Source organism: Centropristis striata, chromosome 16, assembly GCF_030273125.1.
Source record: "Centropristis striata isolate RG_2023a ecotype Rhode Island chromosome 16, C.striata_1.0, whole genome shotgun sequence".
Lineage (NCBI taxonomy): Eukaryota > Metazoa > Chordata > Actinopteri > Perciformes > Serranidae > Centropristis > Centropristis striata.
The window spans coordinates 10,625,518-10,651,832 of NC_081532.1; the positions used below are offsets into that span (position 1 = coordinate 10,625,518).

Here is a 26,315-nt window from a genome sequence, read left to right on the forward strand (position 1 = left end):
GGATGAATCCAATCTTTCCCAGTTTACATCTGTATCCACTTCTACAGCATGGAAAGAAACTAAGCACCACAAAGCATTTCAAGCACGTTTTTGGCCCCAAACAGAATTATGTTGTATTGACGATTTTATATTTCTGTTAGAGCTGCAGCTGTTCTTTGTTATTATTGATTGATCAATAAGGTTTGGTCTTGAAAATGTCAGAAAGAAGTTTCAAAATGTCAAAAAATATGTTTAAAAAAAAGCTCAAGGTGATGCGTTGGTGAAAAAAGCAGCAAATCCTTACAACTAAAAGGCTAAGACTTGGGAACGTTTTACAGTTTTCCTTAATTGCTGCTTTTTCTTCATCTTTATTGTTTAGTTTCTAGATAGGAAGTTTAGAATGTGCACAATAGATCTTTAATGAGCTTTGTAGGTATATAGTTTGTAACATTTAGCACCCAAAGGAAATTTTAAGAATAAATAGTCACAAACTTGCGGTGTAAGGAAATATTAATACACTTGAGTATTGCAGTATTATATTTAGATACTGCAGCGATTCTGAAAAACACTTTTTAGTGAATAGTTTACATGCAAAGATTCATAGCAGATTGCACAAAAAGTGCTGTGCAGTGATGTTGGATATTACAGGGACTGTGATAAATAGATCCTACTGTTCTGATTGCATAAAAAAGTACATTTTTAATTCAGGTTTTATGCATATGATGGTGCAATCTTCACGTCATGGCATTTTTTTTAAATCAAAGTTAAAAATCGTAACATTTCGCTGTTTCAGTGTATAGTGCCATTTCATGGGAGTCATTAAAAGTTGTTTAGATCATTGTCAGGATGCATGAGATGCACACAGATATTTATATATGATACAAGGCTCATGTTTGTGCAAGGCTTGCACTTAAACTTAGCCAATTATAATGGCCATGCATGTGAGCTGAATGGGGAATGCATGCTTTCAGCAGAGCAGCGGTTAATATCAGTCTAATGCATTAATAATGCCATACTATAACCCACACCCTTATCATGCTCGTAATTGACTAATAAAGCTGTCCTATATAAACTTTCAGTTCAATATAAATGATCTCATGTACATGTTACTTTGACTTTGTGTACGGAGCCTCTATGCAGAGCGGGGATGAACATCCCTGCAGGGCTTGTGGAGATTGCACAGCCATCGGTCGCAATCAGAGCTCAGCTCGACCAACAGCAGACACAGAATCAACTCCAGTATCGACTCCATTGAGTATTATACACTGTGCAAGGCCCAATCACAAACCAGTGTGGATCAGCTGTGTAGGACCCAACAGGCCTGTGCTGTTGCCATAGGCACTCTGTGGCTCGGTAATGTATAGGAACAGAGGAGCTGAATGTCAGCCAGTAAATGAGCCGTGACTTTCACCAAGACAGCAGAGTCAGCAATAGATGGATACACATAACTCTCCTCTTCTCCATTCCTTTTGTGTTTTTTCCTCCCTCCTGTCCCTTACACACACACAGACACACACGTGAGGATGTCAGATTATTTCTAGAAGCGTGGAGAAGTATGCCCGACCTCGGTCTGACCTTACATCTGCTCCGATCAACCGTAAGACCAGCTCCTCTCCATCACCACCTGACCTTGACTCTTTGCTCCACCACGCACACGCACGCACGCACTCTACGTGTAGATGAATCTATATAATGTATGAGTTTCACTTTCTGAAATTATTGACAAAAAATATGGAACTTTGTCATGATATTCTATTTTTTTGAGATGTACCTGTACATGCACCCCCACAGGGGCCTTCACATGTCCGTACCTTAGAACAAACGCATGTTTATTCCAACTAGGTGTGATTACACAAAGTGTCACAGGCTGGTGCCACATCCTGCAGAGCGGCAGGATGAAGCAGCAGAATCAGGAAAAGGAAGCGAGGAGTAGAGAACGGTGGGCCATCATAGTGGGAAGAGGAAGTTCAGACAGTGACATGGACCGAGAGATAGTGTTTAAATGACGGCGGGAAACAGCTGAGTCCAGCTGACTGCAAAGACCTCAAACCACAGTGATGTCACAACGTCACACTGACTGAGCAAAAGCATTTCCTCTGTCCCAAAGAGACACTTCCCCCTGAAATACCTCATCTAGAAGGGAAGAATTATAAACCCGTTGCACAAGTAAAGGAAGTAATGCAAATACAGCAGGGAAGGAGAGAGAAAGTGAAGGAAAAGGAGTAAAGGAAATTCTCCTAAAAGCACTTTAATGTGCCCCAGTTTCTGCTTCTCCTCTCCGCATTTAAGTCTCTTTTACATTCGCTCCATTTCTCTCAAGCTTGTGCGCCGCTTTTATCTCCTGTCTTCTCTGTTTCCTTCAGTCACAGCGCACATTTCTGTTCTTTATTCCATATGGGCTACTCAGAAACAATGAACAAAAGCTGATAAGGAGGGGGACCGTGTGCTATCACAGAGACAGACGAGTGTGTATCAAAGTCTGTTTATGCATGTATCTTACCTTGTACACCTGCCCATAGGTGCCATTTCCCACCAGCTCAACCAGCTCAAAGATGCCAGCAGGATCCTGGAATGACAAAGAAAACAGTGAGGTTAACAGGATGAAGAGAACTAATAGGAGTATCACAGAAACAGCGTATCTTCAATCAGATTAAGACAGTAAAATGTATGACAAAGCATGACGTGTATTTTTATTGTGATGCAATTGACAGGGATGGCAAACTCTGTATGTGGTTCAATCGAGCCAATACCCTAGTCCAGACCCAAATGAACAACTATTGGAAGAATCTCTGATTGATGAGACATTCACGATCCCCAGAGGATGGATCCTAATGACTTTGGTGATCCCCTAGCTTTCCAACCACTACAAGGTTGACATTTTTGGTTCTGAATGAAATGTCTCAACAACTACTGGAAGGCTTATCATCAAAGTTTGTGATGGATTGTTGGAGGGCTGGGCGATACGGACCAAAAGTCATATCCCGATATTTTTAGGCTAAATATCGATATATGATATATCCCGATATGTTTATCGCAAAGTGAGAGCAAATGTTCAGTCAAAGTCAAAGCCAAATATGACATGTCACAAGTAATATTATTGAAACTTTTTATTTAAGTGATATATATATATATATATATATATATATATACACACACAATAATATATTTGTCCAAACAAATGTACCTTTAGTTGCACCAGGCATTAAAATGAACAAGAAATTCAAGAAAACAATGGTCTAATAATTTTTTCCATGACTGTATTGCTATGTTGTTATCAACTGGTATTGCTGACAATGGCTACTCTGGCAACAGCTAACCCATCTTTGTTTATTGGCTTGTTATACCAGTATACCAACTAGCATCCATACTGTAATACAACACTGGATAAGTGTGAGTTAGACCTCTAACACGAGCTGTGCTGATGTCTTGCTCTAGCAGCGGAGCTCTCTGGGTGTTGATACATTGGTCTGAAATGCAGTGCTGGATTGTATTAGGCTTGTGTCCAGACCAACTAATAATTTAAGCCCACAGTCGCTAGGTTGCCAACACAGAACCCGGCGCATCTCGGACAAGGAGCAACTTGAACAGAGCATAAAACCCACTGACCCCCCCCACACACACACACATACACACACACACACACACACACACTTCCCCCTTCCTCTCTGCCGCGTGTTGCTACGGCATTCCAACAATAGCTGGTATTCACCCTCTCCTTCCTTCTCTCTCTCTTTCACACTCCCTCTGCTCCTCTAGCTTCTGTTCTCCAACCAGCCAGCCCAAGTCCATCTATGTCTCTCTCACTCTTTTATCTACACATGCTTTCTTTCCTTCCTTCATTCCTGACGGTGTCCAGGACAAGTACTTCTTTTAAACGCTTCTCTCGTTCCAACAGAGTCCCGGAAAAACACTGAGGCCCTTTCACCAGATTCTGTTACAGTACATGTCTTTTCTCCCTTTGCATCCTTAAAAAGTTGTGTAAATGTTGCATACATCATTCATTTTGTGTCAGACTTAACTTTGTACCTTATTCATTCTGCCAGAAGTGGCAGATCTAGTCCTTCGGTTATCATTTACTCAAGAATTAAAGATTCAAAATGTCTATTATAAGCAATGTTACACTGTAAATGTAAATCTAATAAGAAGTGTGAGGTTTTGTGGGATTGTAGGACTCTATAAACTCACTATAAACTGCGTGTAATGTGGGTTACTGTGAACTGTGAGCCAATTCCATTGGGTCAGCTAAAAATATACCAATATCCAGTAATTTCTGACATCATCATCATCCAGTTTTTTCTTTTTGAAAATGGCTCTTCAATATCATCTAGGGATGAGTCAAAGATGTATAAAAATGAGAGTTTCCACAGGGGGCAAAGCTAAAGGCTTATTCTCTGCTGATTCACAGAAATAAACAGCGGTATAGTGTAGATCCGCAGTGGGACTCATGCAAAGCTTGAGAACAGACAATATTACACACTTTTCACAGACGATTCCCCTCTCAATAAAGCACCTATTTTATTTCCGTTCTGTAAAAAGCCACACATGCGCTCTATTTCCATCCTCGTCTCTCTTTTGTCTCTAACCTCATCACTTTTCTCTCTCATGTATCTTCTGTTCGCCGTCTGTCCTATTGTTTGTTGCTTTCTCTTTCTCACTTTCTGCATTTCCCTTTCATGCTGCGTCTGTGAATTTGCAGCTGAACTTTCAGTTAACTCGCATAAGCACACAGATCTACGCATGTTGCCTCATACAGAGAAAAGGAAATGAACCAGGACAAAAAGAAAGAAAACTTTACAAGTGTCTTTTGGGGCACTACAGTATGATATTGAATACATGCTCAAGGTATTTGCATGCGTATCGCTTCTGTAATTGTGTATGTTCTCTCTTCTTTCCCTTTCCTTTCATCCCCAGTTTCTCTCCATCTCTTTGTCTTCATGTTTGTTTCTGCGGGTCTCAGCAGACCTGTCAACCTGTCAGTGCTTTCTGAAGACAGGCCCTTTTCTTGCTCTCTCCTTCCTTTTTCCTGTTTTTTTTTTCACGCTTATTTCTCTGTTGTGTTCAGCAGACACTCACAAACGCACTTTCCCCTTCACATACAAACACACACAAACTCTCACACTCTGTCTCAAGTACATCCTCCCGCTGTCTCGCTCTCTCGCACCCTCATAACCACACGCACACACACACACACACACACACACACACACTGTGCCAAAAGCACACTCCTACACAAGGGCTAGTGTTCAAATGTTCTAACGAGTATGAGTGGGCTCAAAATGAAGAGTGTGTGTCTAACTAAACACGTGTGTATGTGTGAGGGAAAAAAAGGGAGTCAGAGAGAGACTGCGAGTCTCTTTCAACAGTGCAGACAGCCGCATTCTGCAAGCTCTGCAACTGTTTGCTTTTGCTATTAGGCCTTCAGCTTATTCAGGTCGATTTTTCCTCCCATCACTTCCATTTTCTGTCTCCAAGTGTGTGTGTTTGTTTGGCAGCTGTGTGAATTAACTCTCAGAGCTGCATACCAAATTCTGACAGCAACTCCCAAGACACATCCAAGGATGCACTGTCTTTCTGATTTTTACCAAACAGCAACAGTCATGAAATGAAAAAAACACAAACTGCTGTAATTTGCATACAAGCATGACAAGCGCTGGAAGACACATGATATACAGACATGTATGTGAGGTCTCACCTCCATGCACAACATACAAAATTAGTTCTGTGGCTGCTGGAGAAACCGAGCGTTTTTGCTGCTCCAGTTCATACATATCCTTCGGCCTGCGGATAAAAATATAGCACGATATCATTCATATTTTATAGGCCACTTGCAGAATGAGCTCTCAGCATGCACACGTGCATCTGCATGCGTGTGTATGCATGTGCACGTGTGTATGTCAGGGGTTTAGAGTTCCCTATGACTGAGCGATTTTACCCCCCTTCCCCTTTTATGATTTCTTCTTCCTTGTTGAGCGTTTGCCAGCATCACATGACTGCCACATGACCTCAGTGGTGGCCAATGAATCATGCATCTTTGTGTCTGTATGAGGCTGCAGAATAAACATTACAACTTCCCAAAAAATCTGAGATGCAAAAGTACGACAGGCACGCTAGATAAGTTACGTGATAACTTCAAAAGCCAAACAAAAGCTGGGAAAGAACCCTTAAACCTCCATCACAGGGTGGACTTGTCAAACCAGAGCAAACCACACATCAGCAGAAATTATTGACTCAAGATATCCTTATCCATGAGTAATAATCAGTTCCCATGAAACTGCTCACAAGTTGTGATATGTCTGTGGATTATCTTGAGTAACCCGGTCCTGATTTCTGGAAAAACACATAGCTGTTGAGTTTTGAGATGTATTTTTGGCACCTTAAACACTGCAGGTGAAGCACCATATAGTCCTATTATATTCAAAAGAAGGCAACTGATATCACAAACACTGGAAAACCAACAGTGAAACTATCTAGGTTGATAAATTGCAACAGATAACAATAATAATGTGTTTTTTGAGTTTGGAGTGCACTGTCCCTTTAAAAAAAAAAATCATAACACAGTATTTTTAAAACATGCACGGAGGGGGACTTTAAGTAACACAAAAGTGCTGGGAGAAGCAAGAATGAGGTTCAACTATTTACCATGTGATGTTATAACACACACACACACACACACACACACACACACAAGTTTTCCAAAACATCAAGTTTTGAGAAGAGGTTTACTTTAACTCTGATTACAGTGCACTTTTTTTAACCTTTAACCACCACTTTTTTAAATTAGTTCATTGTAGACCAGACATCTAGAAAATTTCCAAACCCACAAAGGATTGTGACTTCCTTGAATTTCGATAAAAACATTTTTCAAGGAACATTTGACCTGCAATGCTCTGACACAACAACAGCGATGATATGTTTATCAAAAGTGTCTTTAAGCAAAGTCACCGTTTCCCTGATCTCAATCACAAAGCTACACAAGAAAAAGTTATCTTGCTAGCATTCAGTAAAACATTAAAAGCAAGACATTCATTAATCTCCATTTAAATTCTTTACACTCGAAGAAAGCTTGTACACTGACATCCCTCACTAATACTAAAATTATTTTTTTGCCTCCAACTCCTTTTCTTTATTCCATTGCCATTTCTTCTTGACATTGAATGGTTTTGTGCAAAAGTAGGATTAACTTTGGGCACGAGTACACCGAGATGGATGCAGCACTGGATCCACTCTTTTCTTTGAACAGGAGGATATTGGTCCATGAGCAGCACAGGCCATTAGAAATAATGGGTTTTAGAGTGCAGGGCTGCAGTTCTTGTGAAAGCCACTTTACAACATGTGTGAGGATTTTTACTGGCTGCGTACATTCTTTCATTCCTCAACCTAACCTTAATCCTCTCCACTGCATTCTTAACCTTACCTAACTTCGAGGTTATAGGACTAACCTTGACACTAAAACCAGAACAAACACCTTACATTTAAACACAACTGATCCATAATGCATTTCCTAACACTGGACCACAACAGCTGAGAAGTTATGAGTAAACATTTGTGTCATAATCGGAAGTGTGACTCATCTGATGATCAACACAACAAAAGCTATATTGGTTTTCCATGAATAGCTCTTTATCTAATCCTGCTATTATGTTGCGGGTCATTTTGACCCATTTAAGCTTCAAGTTGTTGTTTTTCATTAAATTAAATGATGCTTTCTCATTATGGCGCATGATCGTGTATGTATATACTGATGAAGGCTCCCGAGTATGTCCTTTATGCGTTAATAAAACTATAGAAATTACTTGTTGATTGAGGAAGCTGAGTGAATAATGTTAAATATTAATCTGCTGTAATTTGCCAAATTCTGAAGAACACTTGAGATTATTCTCTTCCTTAGAAGAGCCAGAGCAGCACTCCCCACCTTTGTTTTTTCTGCCTTTGGCTGACAGTCAACACTTCCAGGTAACTCTGAAACCTGAATAAACAAAATCACACCTGTAAACCAATGAAGGGATTCTCATCGAACCTTGCAACTGAATTTTAAGAGAGTCAAACAAGACTTGAGAGCAATAAGTCAAAGTTCAAAGTTTTATAACCAGGAACATTAAATTTGTTTGCCACAGAAACCTTACCATGACATCTGATTTGGTTTCTCTTATCAGTTTAAGACCAAAGAATTCTGTCTCCATCCGTGACACTCCCACACACAAACATGCAGAGCCATGTCACATGGATTCTGAAGAAATAAGATGTCAGACGGATAAAGTATTCACGTGAGCACGTTTTATGAGGTAAAAACAGAGCAATAGATAAAGATAAGTCTTTCCCCAGAAATAAATCAGTTCAGATGCAGTAAATCTAATCTGTGATGTTGTATTTATACAGTGGCACAAATTAAAGAGATAAAAAGAGATAAACTACAATATCAAAACATGCTGCACTCATTAGAGACAGAAGAGTGTGTTCAATGTGTTCTTTGTGTTCATGTAAAGACATAAAAGGAACCGATGTACTTAACATTAAGTTCTACCAAATGTTTCCTTGTGTATAGTAGAGCAGCTAATGATTATTATCGTTATCAGTTAAATCAGTTGATTCTGTTTATGCATTCATGCAAGAGCACGCCTGAACTGAATTCAGTTCATTATTATGATTCGCAGCAATGCTTTTATATTTTCCCTCACTTAGATGCCAGATACTCAAATTTTCAGTTTTTTTAACATCTGTATCCCTTTATTCAATTGTAATTTGAACTGCTATGATAGCCTTTGCCATTTTTTTTTATTTTTAGAAAACCCACTGTACGCTACCAAACAGACACGGTTAGTGACCATCTAGGAGCATTAAGCAGCTACAAAGCCAGATATCTTCTTCAGACATTACTGGACAGCAGAACAAACCTCAGAGAGAGTGAATATTGGACTTCCTGATAGGCAAAAAGCAAGACTCCCAATGAATGCTGATGTTGCTGTGTGTCTGGTGGATATGTAAATAGGCAAGTGTTTGCTAACTAATGTCTTGATGCAGTAAAATGCAGAACTATGGTGCGAGAACAAACAGAATATTTGGAAAACGAACAGACTTTTAAACTGATCCTTCTAGGTCATACAGGCCTAGTGTATATAAAGTATATGCTTCTATACACTCAGCAGCAGCCAGGTGAGTGCAGTTAGTGTCTATCGAAAGTGAATTACAGAGAAGTGAGGTGGATTGAATTAGAGACCCTAAGAGGATGATAGGAGTCATGCTGGGGCCGGGTCTGCCTCTTATAAAAACCACTTACACTTAACAACATGGCTCACCACTGCTTGCTTTTACAAGGAGTTGCTGTGGTAGCCTAATTCCCAGATCGTCTCACCCAGACATGTACAGTACATTAACAAGAGTCAACTCTTAATCACAGATTTACAACCCGCCAAAGACGATACACGCCGCGGAGTTTGTTCTGCGATGCTAATGAACCCATCCGCTTCTCGCCTCTCGCCTTCCATCCATCTCTGCCAGCTTGTCATCTCACACCTTTTCCTGTCATCCCTCCGTCCATCCCTCCGTCCCCCTGATCATTCATCTTTTCTTCTCAGTTTTCGCCCGCCTGCTCTCTCCCTCTGTCATATCAATCCATCTTTCTTGCCTTTCTGCCCTACACCATGTAAGTCAGACACAAGAGATTTAGCTCCTACTATGGAATTGTTTACATGCATGTGATTCCTTTAAGCACTTCAGATCTAGTGTGTGCGTTATAATGTGTGAGGGAAGAAAAGAAAAAGCAGTCTGAGTTAGGGAGAGTGGTCTTATGCTTTGATGGAGCTGAAAATGTCTTTAAAAGCAAGCTGAAACATTTGAATATAAAGTTATACTCAGGAAGATCACAGCTTTTGTGTCGTCTTATGTTTTCTTTTTGCTCTGGACTTACAAGAAACCCTTTGGAAATGCATGGATGATGTGTTGGAACAGGATGGCTGCTACTCTAAAGTCTTTTTCCTAGCATTTCATCAACCTAATCTGCTCAAAAACTGTGCTTACACTACAAACTACTGGTGTTTTTGCTGGAAAAATAAATACATCACCTCCTGTGTAAGAGAGAATATTCCCAGAAAAACCTGTCCTCAACCGGAATGTTTAAAGGGACAGTTCACCCCAAAATAAAAACAATACTGTGCTATTTATTCATATAGACTGTTTTGGTGTGAGTTGTCGAATATAACTAGTGAATGGGTTCATATGACATGAACCGATATCTCAGATACTTCTCACACCAAAACAATCTACAAAGCAGATTAGAGCAAACAATTCATTTTGGGGGTGAACTGTCCCTTTAAGACTTCAAATCTTCCCTGAATCACTGATATCCTAAATCAGTTGTTAATAGCAAGTACACTTAAATGAAATGTTATTGATTACTGATTTAATTTGTCAGATTATTTGATCAGATTTTTTAAGCATACAGAGCCAATTTACATCTTAGTGCTTGTTTGAGTCATGTAGCAGAGAATTAAAGACTCGATGTGGCTCTATCAGTGACTTGGGGGAGAAATAGGTCAACTAGAAGCAGGCTGGCAGAGTGGAAAGGAGGGTGGGAGGGAGAGGGGCATTTCTCAGCGACAGACTGCATTACAGTATATAGACTATTCATGAATAAGCTCTGTGTAAGCCTTGGGCACTGCTGTGGCCCCGTTACTATGGAGTCCATGGTGAGGGGCTGAGGAATGTGGCCTTACTGGGCAACGGGGACGGAGAGGGAGGGAGGGAGGAGATCTGGAGACCGGTCTATGCTTTGGACTACTTTAGTCACTGGTCACATCGCCACCTTTTAGCCCAAGCTGTCGCTTTCTTCTTCTCTCTCTGCTCGCTCTGTCCCTCATTGTCTCTCTAAGTCTCTCTGAGCTCGTTTCATCTTCACACGTCCTGTTTCTCTCTCTGAACCCAATCGCAGCGGCTCTCTACCTCTGCGTCTTTTCCTCTGTCTTTCTCTGACCCTGTCACTATCCCTTCATCCTCACCTGCTCACTCTTTCATCTCAGATCTCACACCTGAGTCCCCTGCACAGCACATTCATGCATTGCCAGTGTGTGTGTGTGTGTGTGTGTGTGCTAGTGTGAGTATCTACACTTCCTGCTGGTTTACCATCTGTTGCTCTCGTCAGCTGACTGGATGAACCCGTGCTTCTGACGCCTCTGACCTGCGTGTGTGCGCACGTGTGTGTATCGCTTTACATAAAAACCACTGTCTGTATAAAAACCACAGTGTTTCGACCTCTTCTGCTCTTTTGGTTGTCATTGTGAGTCACACACACACACACACAGGAGCGGGGACGGCTGTGCCTGTCTTGACTATAATTCTGGCCTTTCCCACTCGAGCGAAACATGCGGCATCTATGCAGGTGCTGGGGTTGATGTGCGACACCGGTAAATGTCGCAGTGAGCCGATGAGGCACAAGAGAAGAGAGTGAGAGAGAAAGACAAAGAGAAAAAGGGAAAAGTGCAGAGACAGCAAACATAAAAAGCTACTTCTCTCTCCACTCTACTTCCCACTCAATTCTGTCTGTCTCTTTGTATCAGTGCATATATGTGTGTGTGTGTGTGTGCGTGCGTGCGTGCGTGTGCAATGCTTGGTGTGCCAAAGAGCAGCCAAGAGCAAGAGCAAGCTCTGGCCCCTGACCCCCCCACCCCCATAAACACACACACAAAAACACAATCCCCATCACCACCACCACCACCAATGCCAGTATTATAATCTCCCTCCCCCCTCCCCACCTCGTCAGAGCCAGCTGACCTACTTCCTGTCTAGCCAGTCCAGTGGTTGACTGTACTCATCTGAGACAGTGTGTGTGTGTGTGTGTGTTGGGAATGGGGTGGTGGGGGGGTATCATGATAAGTCAAAATACATGATGAACAAATGGAAAAATGTGAAGGATGAGAAAAGAAGCGGAACATACACATGAAGAGATGAAAAAATCACAAGAAAACATAAAGACAAAGAGTGAGTGCGATAACTGCGTCCTGCCCAGACATGTTCAAGGATTAATCTTGCTTTCCTCAAAACTTCAGTGGTAATCTGTCTACTTGGGATCTTTTGTTAAAACATTTAGCTAGAATTTTAAATGTTTCCAGAGGAGAGGACAAAGTGACCCTCCTTTGGAACAGCTGCATTGTTACAGAGCCAAAATATGTGTTGCCTTTAATTAATAAGAAAACGTATTAATGTTTTTCTTGCATTCATCAACGGTGAACAAAGAATCCATAAACAGAGTAAATCCTTTATTATGATGGAAGGTGAATTTAACTACAGTATCTGTTTCAAACTCTCACTTCCTCCCAAACACATGCATTTTAACCACAATGATATTATTGAAAAATACTTCTGTCACATCTGTCTCATGCTTGCGCACGATCATTTGAGTCCATGCCAGACCAGAAATAGCGTGCCTGTGCAATCATGCAAATATGGCAAAAGTTTTTTAATCAGTAAGTAAAAATGTTTTTTGGCAAAAATGGATAAACTGTGCAAGTTGTGTGAGAGTTTGAAATGGTTGGTTCTGTTAAATGCTGCCTCCATCTGCTTAAATTCATCAAGGATTTACTCTGTTTTTTGATTCATGTGGAGGCATGCAAGGAAAACAAAGTTTTCGAGGTAACATGAGGTGAGGAATGTATAAATAAATGGTCATTTTTCAGGGTGAAGTATTCCTTTAACATCGAGTTTTACTTCCTTTAACTTGGCTGGAAAAATTATCTGTTCTGTTCTGTTTTAGTCCGTTCCAACTCTTGATTGAACAAATGTGATTTTTACACTGGGGGGAAATTCAAACTGCATGTTTTTGGCTGCACAGTTAAATCAAATGGAAATATCTTTGGGTTCACACAAAGCTTGGCTGCACAGCAAAAGTGTGAAACAAGTGACCCATTAGCAGGTCAGAGGCATTAAAAATTCTTCTTCTGAAAAATCATATTCTCACAATCCTTAGCCAAAGAAACTTTAAATATCTTTATGGTAATAAGCAATGAGTGTAGGCATACAAATATGCAAAACCATGTACATAAAAGAGGTGTCAAATGATCACTGTTGGTGAGACTGCTCACATAAATTCACACACCTTTTAAATACATGACCATGCCATGTAAAAATAAATGTGAGCATTTATACATGTGTCCTTGGAGCTTCCTGAGTCACAGTATGAGACATCACGCCTCTGAAAGAACAGGACATGCATGGGCTGACTCCCAATGCACAGACACTTCCCTCCTCTTCCTCATTCCTCTTCGTCTCTCCTCTGTCTATCTTATCCTCCCTCTCTCCTCTCCTCTTTCATGTTTTCCTTTCAACTCTACCTCCAATTCTGCTTAACCGAAGACACGCTGCATGTGCAAACCTCAAACTAGCATTTGTTTTGGACGTTTCATTCACCTTCCCTGTGAATGTTACTCTTCATGCAGGCAGGGCAGGGAGGTGGGCAGAGAGAGAGATAATGCTAAGAGACAGGGCGGCTGGCAGATAGACGGGGAGGTGCATTCAGCCAGTCACACGGACAAGATGCTAGAAAAACGGGCGATAGAACTGATAGAAAAAGGAGGAACAACATGGGGGTAGATGGATGAGCAGTTGTGACTCAAGCAGAAGCAAAAAGACATGAAAAGACAGCAAGAGACACACTGAATAAAGGGTATAAAAATGGACATGCCGGGCATGAACAACAGGTTAATACAGGCAGCAACTGCATTGTGTGTGATGTGGTTTCCAGAGCATCAAACAGGTCTTCAGCTGGAGCCTTTTTTCCTCATGTGCAGCATCCCTCACTTTGTGTGCAGCTGACTATGAGCCCCAGCAGACACCCACACATTAAAAACACACAAACAGAATAACACACACCATGCACAGCGAAGCGAAAACATGTGTATCCACGCATAAACACGAGCGCAGGAGTGCTGTTTGTGTGCATGTCTGTCTATGAGTGTGTGTTGTGGTTTTGCAGCACACACCGGATGAACAAAAGAACTGGCTTATTGCAGGATGCAAAGCTTCAGCTTTGATAGGGAGCAAGCTGCACTGACTACAGGTAGGTCGGCACTCTGACACACAGACTGAGCTCCAAAAACAGCAAGTAGGGGGAACTAGTTTACCATAAAAAAGGAGGAGGGGATTCTGGATAAATAACAATTTGGGGGCTGAAAACAAGGAACCATTTATGTCTACACACAAGCCAAGAGCATCAGCAGTGTGTGGGAGAAATAGGTTAAATTCCACTGCTGTCTGATTTAAGGCCTATAATAGCCTGGCCCAGAGAGAGAAAAAAACATACACAAACCCCCTCTCTATCCAGGTCAGCAGAATCCCAGCTACAACCTCCACTCAGCATCACACACACACACCATCAGCCCTCCTGTTACACTGACTTGAAGGAAGACAATGCTTCAGCTGTCAAGTTAGTTAATGTCTTTATATATAATTTGATCTATAATTTGACACATTGTGGCTGCCCGTCTCCCACACATCCGCCTCTCGCAGCCTCCTCCTGCCGGTTGCTATTCAGGGAACGCTGTCAGGTGCAAAAGAAGGAGAAGCGCGTGCGCGTGCACAACACACACACTCTCACTCACACCTCTTAAATGAAGCTATATTTATTTTATTTATTTTATTCAAAAGATGTAAAATGTAATATCCTCTTACCCTCAAAGCGGACAGGTCGATTTCGTCCAGACTCCGAGCTGGAGAGTCACTCGCCATGATGGAGGACACACAAAAAAAGCCGCTCTCAGTTGCCCGATATCCTGAAACGGCCTTTGCTGTTACGACTGTGTGGTCGCCTCAGTCTCCCGCTGTCCCCTCTCTCTGCTACACAGTGCTGTCTCAAAATAAAAATTGTAAAAAAAAATCACAAAAAACAGTCTCTTTCTGGTAAGTAGCGGGACGTGCCACGAGCCGGCAGCGCACAGCTAGAGCGCGAGGATGGGAAGCACGAGCGCCGTGGACGTGAGCACCTCCGGGTCCATGTCTGCGGGATGTATGACGGAACAGAGAGAAGGTGAAGCGCCGTGGAAAGTGGATTACTGCTAGTGCTCGTCCTGGAACCGCTGCTGCTGTGACAGCCAGTGAATCTAGAGAGGGGAGGGGGAGCACTCTGCCTATACTGCCTCAGCAAACCACGCCTGTTACTGGGCGGGGTTAGCTGAGGCAGGAGGAACTCCCAAACTTTAACTTTAACTTTATGAGTCAATATCACTATAAAGTGCCTTTGGTGTCTTCACAAGAATTGATCAGTCATCATGAAAATGGAGCAAAAATAATGAAACTCTGAGGTCTTATTATAAATGGCCAAACATTTACGGATATATCAGTACAATGAAAAGTCTCCAAAAATGTGTTTCCTTCATTTTATACTGTTTTTTTCATTGGATGAATAACAATTACATGGTTATATTGTCCACAACAAGATTTTTGATAAAATGAGTAAGTTTAATCATATATATTCTATTTTCATAATCATTTCAAACATGTTACATGTGTCCCTGAAATTGCAGTCCACCCTGTCATTATGGGGTAACTGCCCTTTTAAAAACCCTCTGACGCTCTCAGTGACACTTTTCCCATCAATTTGTCTTTCTTTAATGGAGAGTGAAACAGTGGCTGGTTGCAAAATAAGTATATACGCTTATATTTAGTCATTTTCATCACACTATGTGTGTAGCTGAATGTTGTCAAGCTTAACATGTCCACCATGTCATAGTGAGATATCAGGTAAAACCTTTCTGAAATCTGAAATATTTCTTACATATCAATAATTTATCATAAAATATAGAATCCCAATCCCTATTGGCGAATTTAATATTGCCATAAATGCAATCCCTCTAGGTGTAAGTATGTTATTTAAAAGTACATTAATACAAAATCCATCATTATTGCCCTTTGATCCAACCGAACTTGAAATCGGCCAAATTTGTTTCTCCTCTACACGCAATAGTAACCATAATATACAATCTTTATTTCAGAAAGAAGTCATATCAACTCCATATGTAACAACCTATTGGAATAACCTTATTAATAACCTTAAATGGAAAAAGATCTGGAATTTACCTGCTAGATATATAATCACTAATAAGGTTAAAGAAGTATCTTTTGAGATAATTCACAGAATTTACCCATCTAAAAATTTATCTTAAACGATTTAAGAAAGACAAAGACTTAAACGGCTCTTTCTGTGAAGGACACCCTGAAGATGTTTTTCATTTATTTTGGTCTTGCCCTTTCTCAACTAAATTATGGGAAGATATTTGTAACCTGATTTCTTTTTCGATGGAACCTCATTTGTCCCTGTGCTTTGAGCATATACTGTTTGGTTTCACTGACTTTCCTTTTACAAAAGAAAAACAATACTATATCATCAATCTCATGATACAGTTAGCCAAATGGCATATCCATAAATGTTGTTACGTTAATCAAAAACCTCTCTTTCTTGTCTTTGAAAATCAAACCAAACAATATATTAAGTCTATTAAGAAATCTACCAACATTAAAGCTATAAAAACTTTGAATTTATGTACACTTGCGTCTCTATTGTTGAAACCCCTTGATGGCGTTTTGTTGGTGTATTGTCTTGTATTGCACCATGTTGCTTTAATAAAGTTAATAAATTCTGAGAATAAAGTCAGAATTCTGACTTTAAACCAAAGTCAAAACTCAAATATTTTTTTCATGTGTGGCCCTAATCCTCTTCTGTACTCTTCCGTACTATTTAATGGATTTAAGTATATATATAAAAATAAAGTAAAAAAAGCTAAAATTAGGACCATGATGTGCCACTAAGTCATATGACAATAATAAACAAAATGTAGTATTGTCAGCCACAATAGTCAAAAATTTGCCTGAATGTTAGTTGCAGTAAAGTGTTAAAATAAGGATTAAATTAATACATTAATTATACATTATATTCATTTATATTATATTATACTGCTTTACTTAAGTAGAAATATGAGTTACTTAATTTGCATATTTTCTTTTTACGCAGTTATGTGCTTTAGGAAACTGCCTTCAGAGCCACATAGAACATTATAAAACTGTTTGCACACGCTGAGAAATTGTTTCATATCCTATGCAGGTACCAGAAGTGTTATATAATTTAACACCTGATGGATGAATGAGGTAAATCTAAAACTGCTTGCCAAGAGTTGTCAACATATAATTTGTAACAAGGAAATTGTATTTCCAAGGTAAGGAAGAACAATGCATTCATTCTAAGCAGCTCTGCGGGTATGTTACACCTGTTAATCATGTGTTCGTAAGAATTTACCTTGCAAAAAGAAAGCAGCAGGAACAGATTTTGTAGACCAATTGGACTCACAAGCCAAGTCTTTTAGGCCTCCAGCAATTTAATATTGCTCTTTTCTAAAGTTGGGAGACTCACAAGACACAGATCAAAGCTGTTTGCACACGCTGAGAAGCATTTCTTTGTGAGTGGAAACAATGACATACAATTCTTATTAAGTATTGAGTTATATAAAACACCTGATCAAAGAATGTGTTGTGGCTAGCACTGCCAACTATAAAACTGTTTGCCAAGACCTGTAAATCAATCAACGTATTTCCAAGGTAAGGAAGAACAATGTATTAAAACTAAGCACTTATGCAGGTATGTTACGCTGTAATTATCCTGTCCAATTGGACTCATAAGCCAAAGGACAGCTTAACGAATGTTCATAATAATTAGCACAGAGGCTGTGTGGCAGTAGGAGTGACCGATAGAAAAAAGGCTCAGAAATTCTAAAGAGATTTACATACCTTTTTTTTTTTTTAAGCAAATGTTTATTTATTGAAAAGTTTGGGAAAAGAAAATGTACAGTAATAACGAATACAACACAAGCCAACAGAAAGAAATTTTAAACAATAAGAGCAAAATTACAGCAAGCCACCAAAGGCAAAAACGAAAATGACTCCACCTATAAACCCAGGGCACCGAAATGCCTGTGAACTGAAGCAAACCAGGTCACATAGTTAGATCCACTCCTTCAGTTGTTTTGGTGTGGACACCCAAAAGCCAACCGTGAACTCTTAATTACAATCACACAAACAAGGGACAACTCCAAGTGAATTTTTATCAACCATATATGCCACCATATAGCTGTCTCCTGGCCGCAGTAAGGCCAACAAATATAAGTTTTTATGGTACTATTTCCAATGAAATACGTGCCGACCGGCCTTTGATTTGCCACCTGCTCCGAAAGGAAGTGATTGGTGTTGGGCAATGTTAAACTGCTTGCCAAAGACATGTCAAAAACAATTAGTTAAGGTGTCTGTTTTATGATCCTGTTTCCAAAGAAGGGAGGAGAAAAATCAAAAGTTGTTTTGTCTCCAAGAAATGGAATTTGTCTCCAAGGTGCTGAGCAAATCCAGTCAGTCAAGCAAATAAAAAAAACACATTGGATTAGAGTCAATACTCAATTATGTTCACTTGTGTGTCTCATAAATTTCTCACAGACGTTCAAGCATGTAGCGACAGCTTTGGGGTCATGTCTAGATTACCTACACCTCTGCTCTTTGTGACACATTGAAAGTGGATTTCTAGGGAATCAGCAGCTCTGTGCTTGTTTGCCCAATGTGTACTCTGCAATTTCAGCAGCAAAACGCAATAAGAATTTCCCATTAGTTTTATATTATCATACTCGGTTCATTAAACCAGAGGGTGTGTTATACTATCACATTATCGCACTAGCCAGTAAAGTGTTTATGTGCTTTTAAACTGCTGATGCATTTGAGAGAACCTACAGCAAGATTTGACATAATCATAGCTCTGAGACTTTTGCATTGATTACAATGAAGTTGTAAAAATAACAGAAGGACATTTCCAACACCTAAAATAAAAAAAAATCTTCCATCAACTAGAATGAAAATATTGAATAGAGGGAAAAAAAGAATGAACTTGGTTCTCAATTTGCAACTTAAAGAAACAAAAAACTTTAAAGATAATTAATAAATAGATTTTATTTGTTAGCCATTTAAATGATGTGTTACACTGTGTTAAATGAACAGACAGAAAATAAATTGGAAACACTTTAAACTGTACAAAAAATATATTGTACATAAACAGTGGAAGTCCAAGTTACAGATAGTTGATAAGAGAGATGCATCACGGTTATGTTAAAGAAAGAAGTCCATACAACCATGCCATTCATTGAAAAAAAATACAAGTTAAAAAAAATGTTAAATGATTCATATTCCATAGATAATGCAATGACAAATACAGCAAGGTAAACAATACAGTGACATCAAAATCTGGCAAACTGAAAACGAAACTGTCTTTGCAGACAGAAATGTGACATTAATCATCACTTCACCTGAAATTAATCATATTCCTGGTCCCATTAAATAAAAGCCCACGCTCACATGGTGTGTGTGTGTGTGTGTGTGTGTGTCAAAGGGCATGTGGCCTTTTTGTGAGAATATGGAGGACGTGATCCAAAAGTAATTGATTTCCAGGAATTCTCTTACAGCTTTTATGGTTTCATTATCTTATTAAAAATGATTAACCAATTACTTGCTTTGACTTGCTTGTGTGTTTTATGTTGGTAGCAACAACTGAGCACAGCTGGATTCTAGAAACATGGTTCTTTAACTTCACATTTAGGAGGAGAGTGGTGAGCAAACAAGATACTGTGACAAATATTATAAATGAAAATTAGGTATCGAGTCCATACATTCACCAATACAAATTATGCCCAAAACTGTTGCTTATATACTAGAAGAATGCTTAGAAAAACTTAGTTTCCTCCTGACAGATACAAGCTGATTTACATTACAAAAAAAGTAGGGATGCATCAGTTCGACTTTTTCAGTCCTTATATCGATATCTCGGCCAAATACCGACCATTTTTTTAATGAATAAGTTGTTTACCTCACTGTGTGGAAGTGACTGGGATCATTGTTTTATGTACAGTAAATGCCAAGCAACATTGAGCTTCACTTAAACATTGCTATAATATAACAAATATATAGAATACAAATTATTTATGATTGGAAAAAAATCATTCCAATCACTTTTTTATTATTTTTAAGTGTAAACATTTTAAATTAAGCAACAAATTGGTCAAAATTGATATATTTTCAAAGATTAAATCTGCCCAATTTCACCAATACTCGATCCAGCTGTTTGAGTCAGTACTGGTACTGGTGCATCCCTACAAAAAAGTAGATTTTATTCTTCACTCTGAGTATAAAGCTTCACCAAGAAAACCTGTGGAACTGCCAGGAAACTGGACACATAACAAGCAATTCAAAGTGTATCTTCATATGACCGTCAGTTGCATGCTTTGTGGAAAATATTGTTTTTTCCCCATTGTTAAAATTGTTTCACAGACTGTTTTCCTGCACTTAATAGAAATAATAAACGGGAGAAGTAAGTGGCCCATATTGGAGTGCTGTACACAAACTGTATTTTTAAGAAGCTAGCACCATCTGCTGAGCAAAGAGGAAATGACTCCTTTGAATCTAAAGGGGCCGATTGTCTCATCCATTCATAACCGTTCTACACTGTAGATTTTGATCATACACCCTCAGCTGCAATAATTTTTTCCTCACCCATCCGAACACAGAATAATGGGTTGAATTAACTTCTGTGTCTGGGTCAGATAAACTTTGATTTCATCAGTAAAGTTCAGTCCTCGTGTCCTAAAATGATCCGCCACAAAAACCTTTGAAAGGAAATATAACGCTTCTGATGCTTTTTTCAGAGATGTGATTGGTACATGCATTCTAGCAATAACAAGATTTGAGCAGTTAGTTAAATCATGCACCACTGTTGAACTTGTAAAATTGTCTCTGCACATGAACTGCACAGTAAAGAACGATCACAAGTTTTGGATTTGTTTTACAGAAATGATCCTTAAGTTGCATCTGATGGTCTTAAAATCTAAAGCAGCTACATCAAGAGTCCTCAGTGAGCTGATAAACATCGCACATAGCACTAACGCACCTTATGAGCATACACCACGACTCAGTGAATCAAATGCCTCGCCATCTCTGTGTATTTTCAGATCATTTTTAACTAACAGCTGAATATTTGTTAGCGTCATTGTCAAAAACTTTACTGCCGCCTCACCCTGCTTCCTTAGAACTCCTCGCTGTCTTGTTTCTCAACAGTCCAAAGGGTTGAAGTGTGCAGAGTTGAGTTGATTCCCAAAAACCAAAGTTCATGTGCCTGTTTTTCATCTCCACAGCTTGAACGCAGTCATAAATGTTGTCCTCAAGTGCCATGTCTTTGTTCTTCATACATCCAAAAAAATTCATCTTTACCGTAATAAGCTGTAACTACTGTTTTGTGTTTGCCAGTAGGAACAGATTTGAGAGTTTTGTCAAGACCCAGCAGTCAAAATAATCCAGACGAGACTCTTATCTCTGGATTTAAAGGTGATCTCTTGAAAATCCAATATTACACATTTGAGACAACGCAATCCAGATATTTCCTTCAAAATGCTCAAGAAACAATTCCAAAGTGTAAGTGGCTGGCACATCCTTTACGTCCAGATCTCAGTTGGCACCATGGCCTCCTTTGTTCCAACAGAGGGCATAAGGTTCTGCTCAGACAGGAAATCCAGAGGAAACTGGACCAGGAAGCCTCGGATTTTGCGCAGCTCCTCATTAGCGCGGCCCACGTCGGTCTGGGCCAAACCCGGTTTGGATTGGTACTGCTCCAGCTCAGACATGTTCCTCACCAGGGACGAAGGAAGGCAACGGAATACCTGCAGAGAAGACACATATGTACAGGTGCATCTCAATAAATTAAAATATTCAAGTCAAATAGCCCCAACCAAGTATTTACTGTATATACACATAATTAATTACACTTAAATTTTCTGTTCACAATGGCCTTCTTAAAAACCAGAATGGATTATTTCGATTTTTGCACGCATTTACTACATGATCAGACTTTACTTTCAATTTTGCTCAATTTACCTTTAGGTATACGTTAATGTAACCAGACCATTGCTGAATGAATGTTAACTAAAGAAAATAAGTTTTAGGGTTGAGAAGATTTGGAAGAGTCACAACTTCAGTGCAAAAGTAAAAAACAAATCACAGTTTGCATTTCTCACTTTAGCTCTTTGGCTTTTTAGAGATTGGATACAAAAACCTCAATAAATCTCAACTGTGTTCATATCTCTGACAAAAGAAACAAGAGTACAGATTTATACATTAAGGAAAGAAGGATACACAAAGTCTAAGCAATAAAAGACCTATACTCTTCCTATCAGAAGACCTGATAATTTATAAAAATGTGTTCTACTAAGCAACTCTTTATGTAATAATCATGTTTATTTTGTCGCAAAGTATAGCAATGATGATCTTTTTTTGTACAAATTTGATGTTGCTTCTAAACTTTTGGCCTGTAGTGTAGATGGACATACTTTTCAGGGGCCAACATTTCCATATTAAACATACTTTTTGAAATTGGTCTTTTGTAATATTACTTTTTTTGAGACATGAAATGTTTCATTCTGTGTGTAATGGATCGATATAATATGTTATTTCCACTTTCTGATATTGTAATTTATTGAGGTGCACCTGTACTGATAACATACTGCGGTCTTTAAATGAAGCGCTAGTTTTTAGCTGCTCTTGGGATGACAATGTTAGCTGGGCCGTTGTGGTTGATGGTGAATTATCTCATCAACTCTTGGATGAGCTGCCATGATATTCAAGATTCCCTGAGGACAAATCACAATGACTTTGCGGGTGACAAAATGAGTCTGACATGGCCCAAAATGACCACAAACAAAGAATAAATCCATGGCCCGAATCCAATGTCCACACAGACTCACAGACTTTGAGGCAAATTCTGGTAAGTCTGTGACGGGTTTAGATCTCCCTCTGTCAAATCTTGAAGTGCTTGAGGGCTTTCTCACAAACATTTTGACTGCTTTCTGCAAACTTCCTGCAACTCCACAGGTCTGCAGACTTTGCCTACGGCTATTACCAACAATTCATAGTGTTGTGACATTAAAACACAGGGTTACTAGCGAAAATAAAATATGGACTAGCACAAAGGTGTTCAGCCTGGCATATTCAATTTACACAGAGACATTAACAAGGTCTTAATGTGGTTCATAAATCTAGTGGTGGAATGTAACTAAGTACATTTACTCAAGTACTGTACTTAAGTACAGTTTTGAGGTACTTGAACTTAACTTGAATATTTCCATTTAATGTAATGTAATGTGTAATACTTTATACTTCTACTCCACTACATTTATGAGGCAAATATTGTACTTTTTATTACACTACATTTAGCTGACAAGTTTTAGTTACTTTTCCAGTTGAAATTTACCATAAAAACATGATAAAGCTAAAGTGATTAGCTATTCTAAACCTCATAACAGTAAGCCTATATTACATAGTTAAAATGAACCCTATCTTGAGGAAATTAAAATACTGCTTACATAAATGCATGAATACAAACTATCTAATAATATATTGGAATATATAAGTATATAAGTTTTGAATGCAGGACTTTTACTGTAGTGGAGTAATTTCACAGTGTGGTATTAATACTTTTACTAAATTAAGAGATCTTAATACTTTTTCCACCACCTGATAAAAGCACATGGAAAAAAAGGGGAATGAAAGCACAGGCTATATTTCACAACTAATGGTTTGATATTTTGACCAAAATTATTAAATTCATTATTTGACAATTATCTCTCCTCCACTCTGTAAGTCAAGGGCCTCAAAGATGTTAAAATCAGGGAGAGACTCTTTAACTTGGCCATAAAGAAAGTAAAAAAGGTCAAATAAAAATTCCCAAACTCACAATCGCAAATGCAATATGTGCAGTTTTTGCCAGAAATGCAAAATATGTGCAAGTGTAGCATTACGCAGAATATTTTACTCTTCTTAACTTCCTTAAAAATAATAAAAATGCCATGTTATAAAATGTTGACTGTACAGAATAGGATTCAACAAGTCACTCAGTTCATAAAAAAGTTAAAGAAAATTAAATAAAAGAATTATAAACTATTCTGTCTACCCACTGACTTGAATATATATTTTCTTACGTCTGCGAATGATGTCTAAGTTACAGTATCATACACCATCTGGCACATGTGCTAATTTCTCAGCCTGCTGACTTCCTTCCTCCCCTCAACCATCGTGTCCACTCGTACCTTCTCATAGATGGTGGCGTTGCGGCCAGCTGTGGTCATCCACACCTCCTTATAGAAGCGATCACTGATGGGGTCAGACAGGTCAATGCTGGTGTCAGTGTGACCTCCAAGGATAGTCCTGTCCAGAAAAAGACGATAAATGAGAAATACCGGACATTTATTTAGAAACTTATTTACAAACTTGGAAATATAAATTATTGACATTTAGGGCAATTATGTAAGTTAGCACAACAAAGGAAACAAGTTTGTGAGTTGTTGTGACTCATATCTTTAAGTTGGGGTTCACAACAAGGGACAATAATTCTGCTAACTCTTATTTCTTTGTTGTGAAATGCGGAAAGCTAGGAAAGCTAGCGGCTAACTGATGCTAGCGGCTAACTGATGCTAGCGGCGCTGCTTGTTACAGCTACAAGAGTAGCCATTAGCGTATCAATGCTAACTCAAAATTGTGGTCGCAACATTAGCCGACATTTCATAGCGGCGTTACAATCGTGCCAATTCAAATTGCAGAAGTTAGCAGAAGTAAGGATTAAAAGTTATTACAATGTAAAATTATAAGTTAGTACAACTTACAGTTGAGTTGACAAAAATCTGAATTCAGAGTTGAGCAAACTCAAAAACAAAACTTAAAATATTTAGTTTAATTGTCCAACTTAAAATTGTTTAAAAGTTGTTGTAAAGTTTGTTGCCTTGAAATTTTGAGTTCACCCAACTTTTCTTTTTTTGCAGTGTGGACTTTTGACTTTATTTGAAAAGCCACTCAGCCAAGATAAATCTATTAAAGCAATAAGTATCCAAAAAAAATGCAGCATAAATTCACTCAATCAAAATGTGCTCCTTAAACACAAAAATCTCTAACTTTCTCATTCACACACACCTGAAGCATTCGAGGCGGAGCTGAAGGGCGTAGGGTCCAGCCTCATACTCCTGTCCATCCATGACTGCAGGGACTGTTTCAAAGTCCTCGATAATCACCGCCACCTCGCTGTCACGTTTACCCAGCATGCTTCTGTCGTTGATGTTAGCAGAACCTGAAATAAACACATAAACCCAAGAATGGAAACCGCATCTATTCATTTAACTGACTTACTGGTGGCATTCACCTTAATCATGCTAAAGTCATTTTATGGATCTAAAAACCAACATGCCCTATTTTTTTGGGAAGTTTTAATTTTTACTTATTACTAAATTTCTCTGCTGGGATGAATAAAGTATATCTTATCTTATTCCATAAAACAATGGATGATTAAGACTAATATACATACAATAACAAAAACAAAACAAAACAACAACCCAGAAAACAATAATTAAAAACCAATATGCACGTAATGATAATAATATACATATATCTACATACACACACACACACACACATATATATATATATATATATATATATCCACCCCCCTCTTAATTGCTTCACCTTTAATATAAACAAAATATGTATGACATTTCTGCCTGGCAATATGCCGTTATTTAACTTATTATTATCTGTGTAACTACCAGTGAAGATAAATTTAGAGAGAAATGTTACAGTAAAGAGGAGAGAATATATGAAAGATTTGCAGCCGTTTGATTGTCCATTGTTGTTTAGACTTTAAGAGTGTGAGCTGCACCTTCTTAGCCAGCAGAGGGCGCAGGAGAGCTATGTTGCAGCAGTCAACACATGCATAAATTTACCAGTATTTATATGCACATTTGTTAGCTGCACACTTGGTGGAAACTACAGGAATCAAGCCAGATTTTTTTTTGTAAATTCATCACGTCTCAATGGTGTCAAAGCAGAGAGGCTAGATGCCTCAAATAGTAGTTGGTGACAACAGAAACAACAGAAAGTGAGAGAAGAAATGAGAGACTGACCGATGATGACTGTGTTGTCGTCAGCGATGAGCATCTTGCTGTGGACGTAGATGAGCTCCGTGACCAGCCGTCCCTCCAGCTCAGTGTGAGTCCGCAGGCCAGCGAAGGAAATGTAGTTCATCCACTGTTCGTCCACTAGGAGAGGAGAGGAGAGGAGAGGAGAGGAGAGGAGAGGAGAGGAGAGGAGAGGAGAGGAGAGGAGACAATTATGAGATATTTCCAACTCTAACCTTAACATAGGTTAACATTGGGTTTCAAAACATTCAACTTTGTGATGTATTTTGGTACTTACTCTCCTTTTTCAGCTGTGAGATGATGGAGTAATCTCCTCTGATCATAGTT

At 39.0% G+C, this 26,315-nt stretch overlaps 2 protein-coding genes across 2 annotated transcripts in view; both read right to left on the minus strand.

The window, feature by feature from the left end:
• The window catches only part of tnika (TRAF2 and NCK interacting kinase a), a 71,204-nt gene extending 56,187 nt beyond the window's left edge, over nt 1-15,017 (minus strand). Inside the window, exons 1-2 of the mRNA XM_059354058.1 lie at nt 14,635-15,017; nt 2,480-2,545 (exon numbers count right to left, since the gene is read on the minus strand). Of these exons, the coding sequence (XP_059210041.1) occupies nt 2,480-2,545; nt 14,635-14,691 (123 nt within the window). The 5' untranslated portion in view covers nt 14,692-15,017. The remainder of the gene's footprint in view (nt 1-2,479; nt 2,546-14,634) is intronic.
• Nucleotides 15,018-18,921: 3,904 nt separating this feature from the next.
• pld1a (phospholipase D1a) overlaps nt 18,922-26,315 on the minus strand; it is a 45,389-nt gene continuing 37,995 nt past the window's right edge. Inside the window, exons 22-26 of the mRNA XM_059353118.1 lie at nt 26,266-26,315; nt 25,974-26,108; nt 24,991-25,144; nt 24,114-24,231; nt 18,922-21,692 (exon numbers count right to left, since the gene is read on the minus strand). Of these exons, the coding sequence (XP_059209101.1) occupies nt 21,468-21,692; nt 24,114-24,231; nt 24,991-25,144; nt 25,974-26,108; nt 26,266-26,315 (682 nt within the window). The 3' untranslated portion in view covers nt 18,922-21,467. The remainder of the gene's footprint in view (nt 21,693-24,113; nt 24,232-24,990; nt 25,145-25,973; nt 26,109-26,265) is intronic.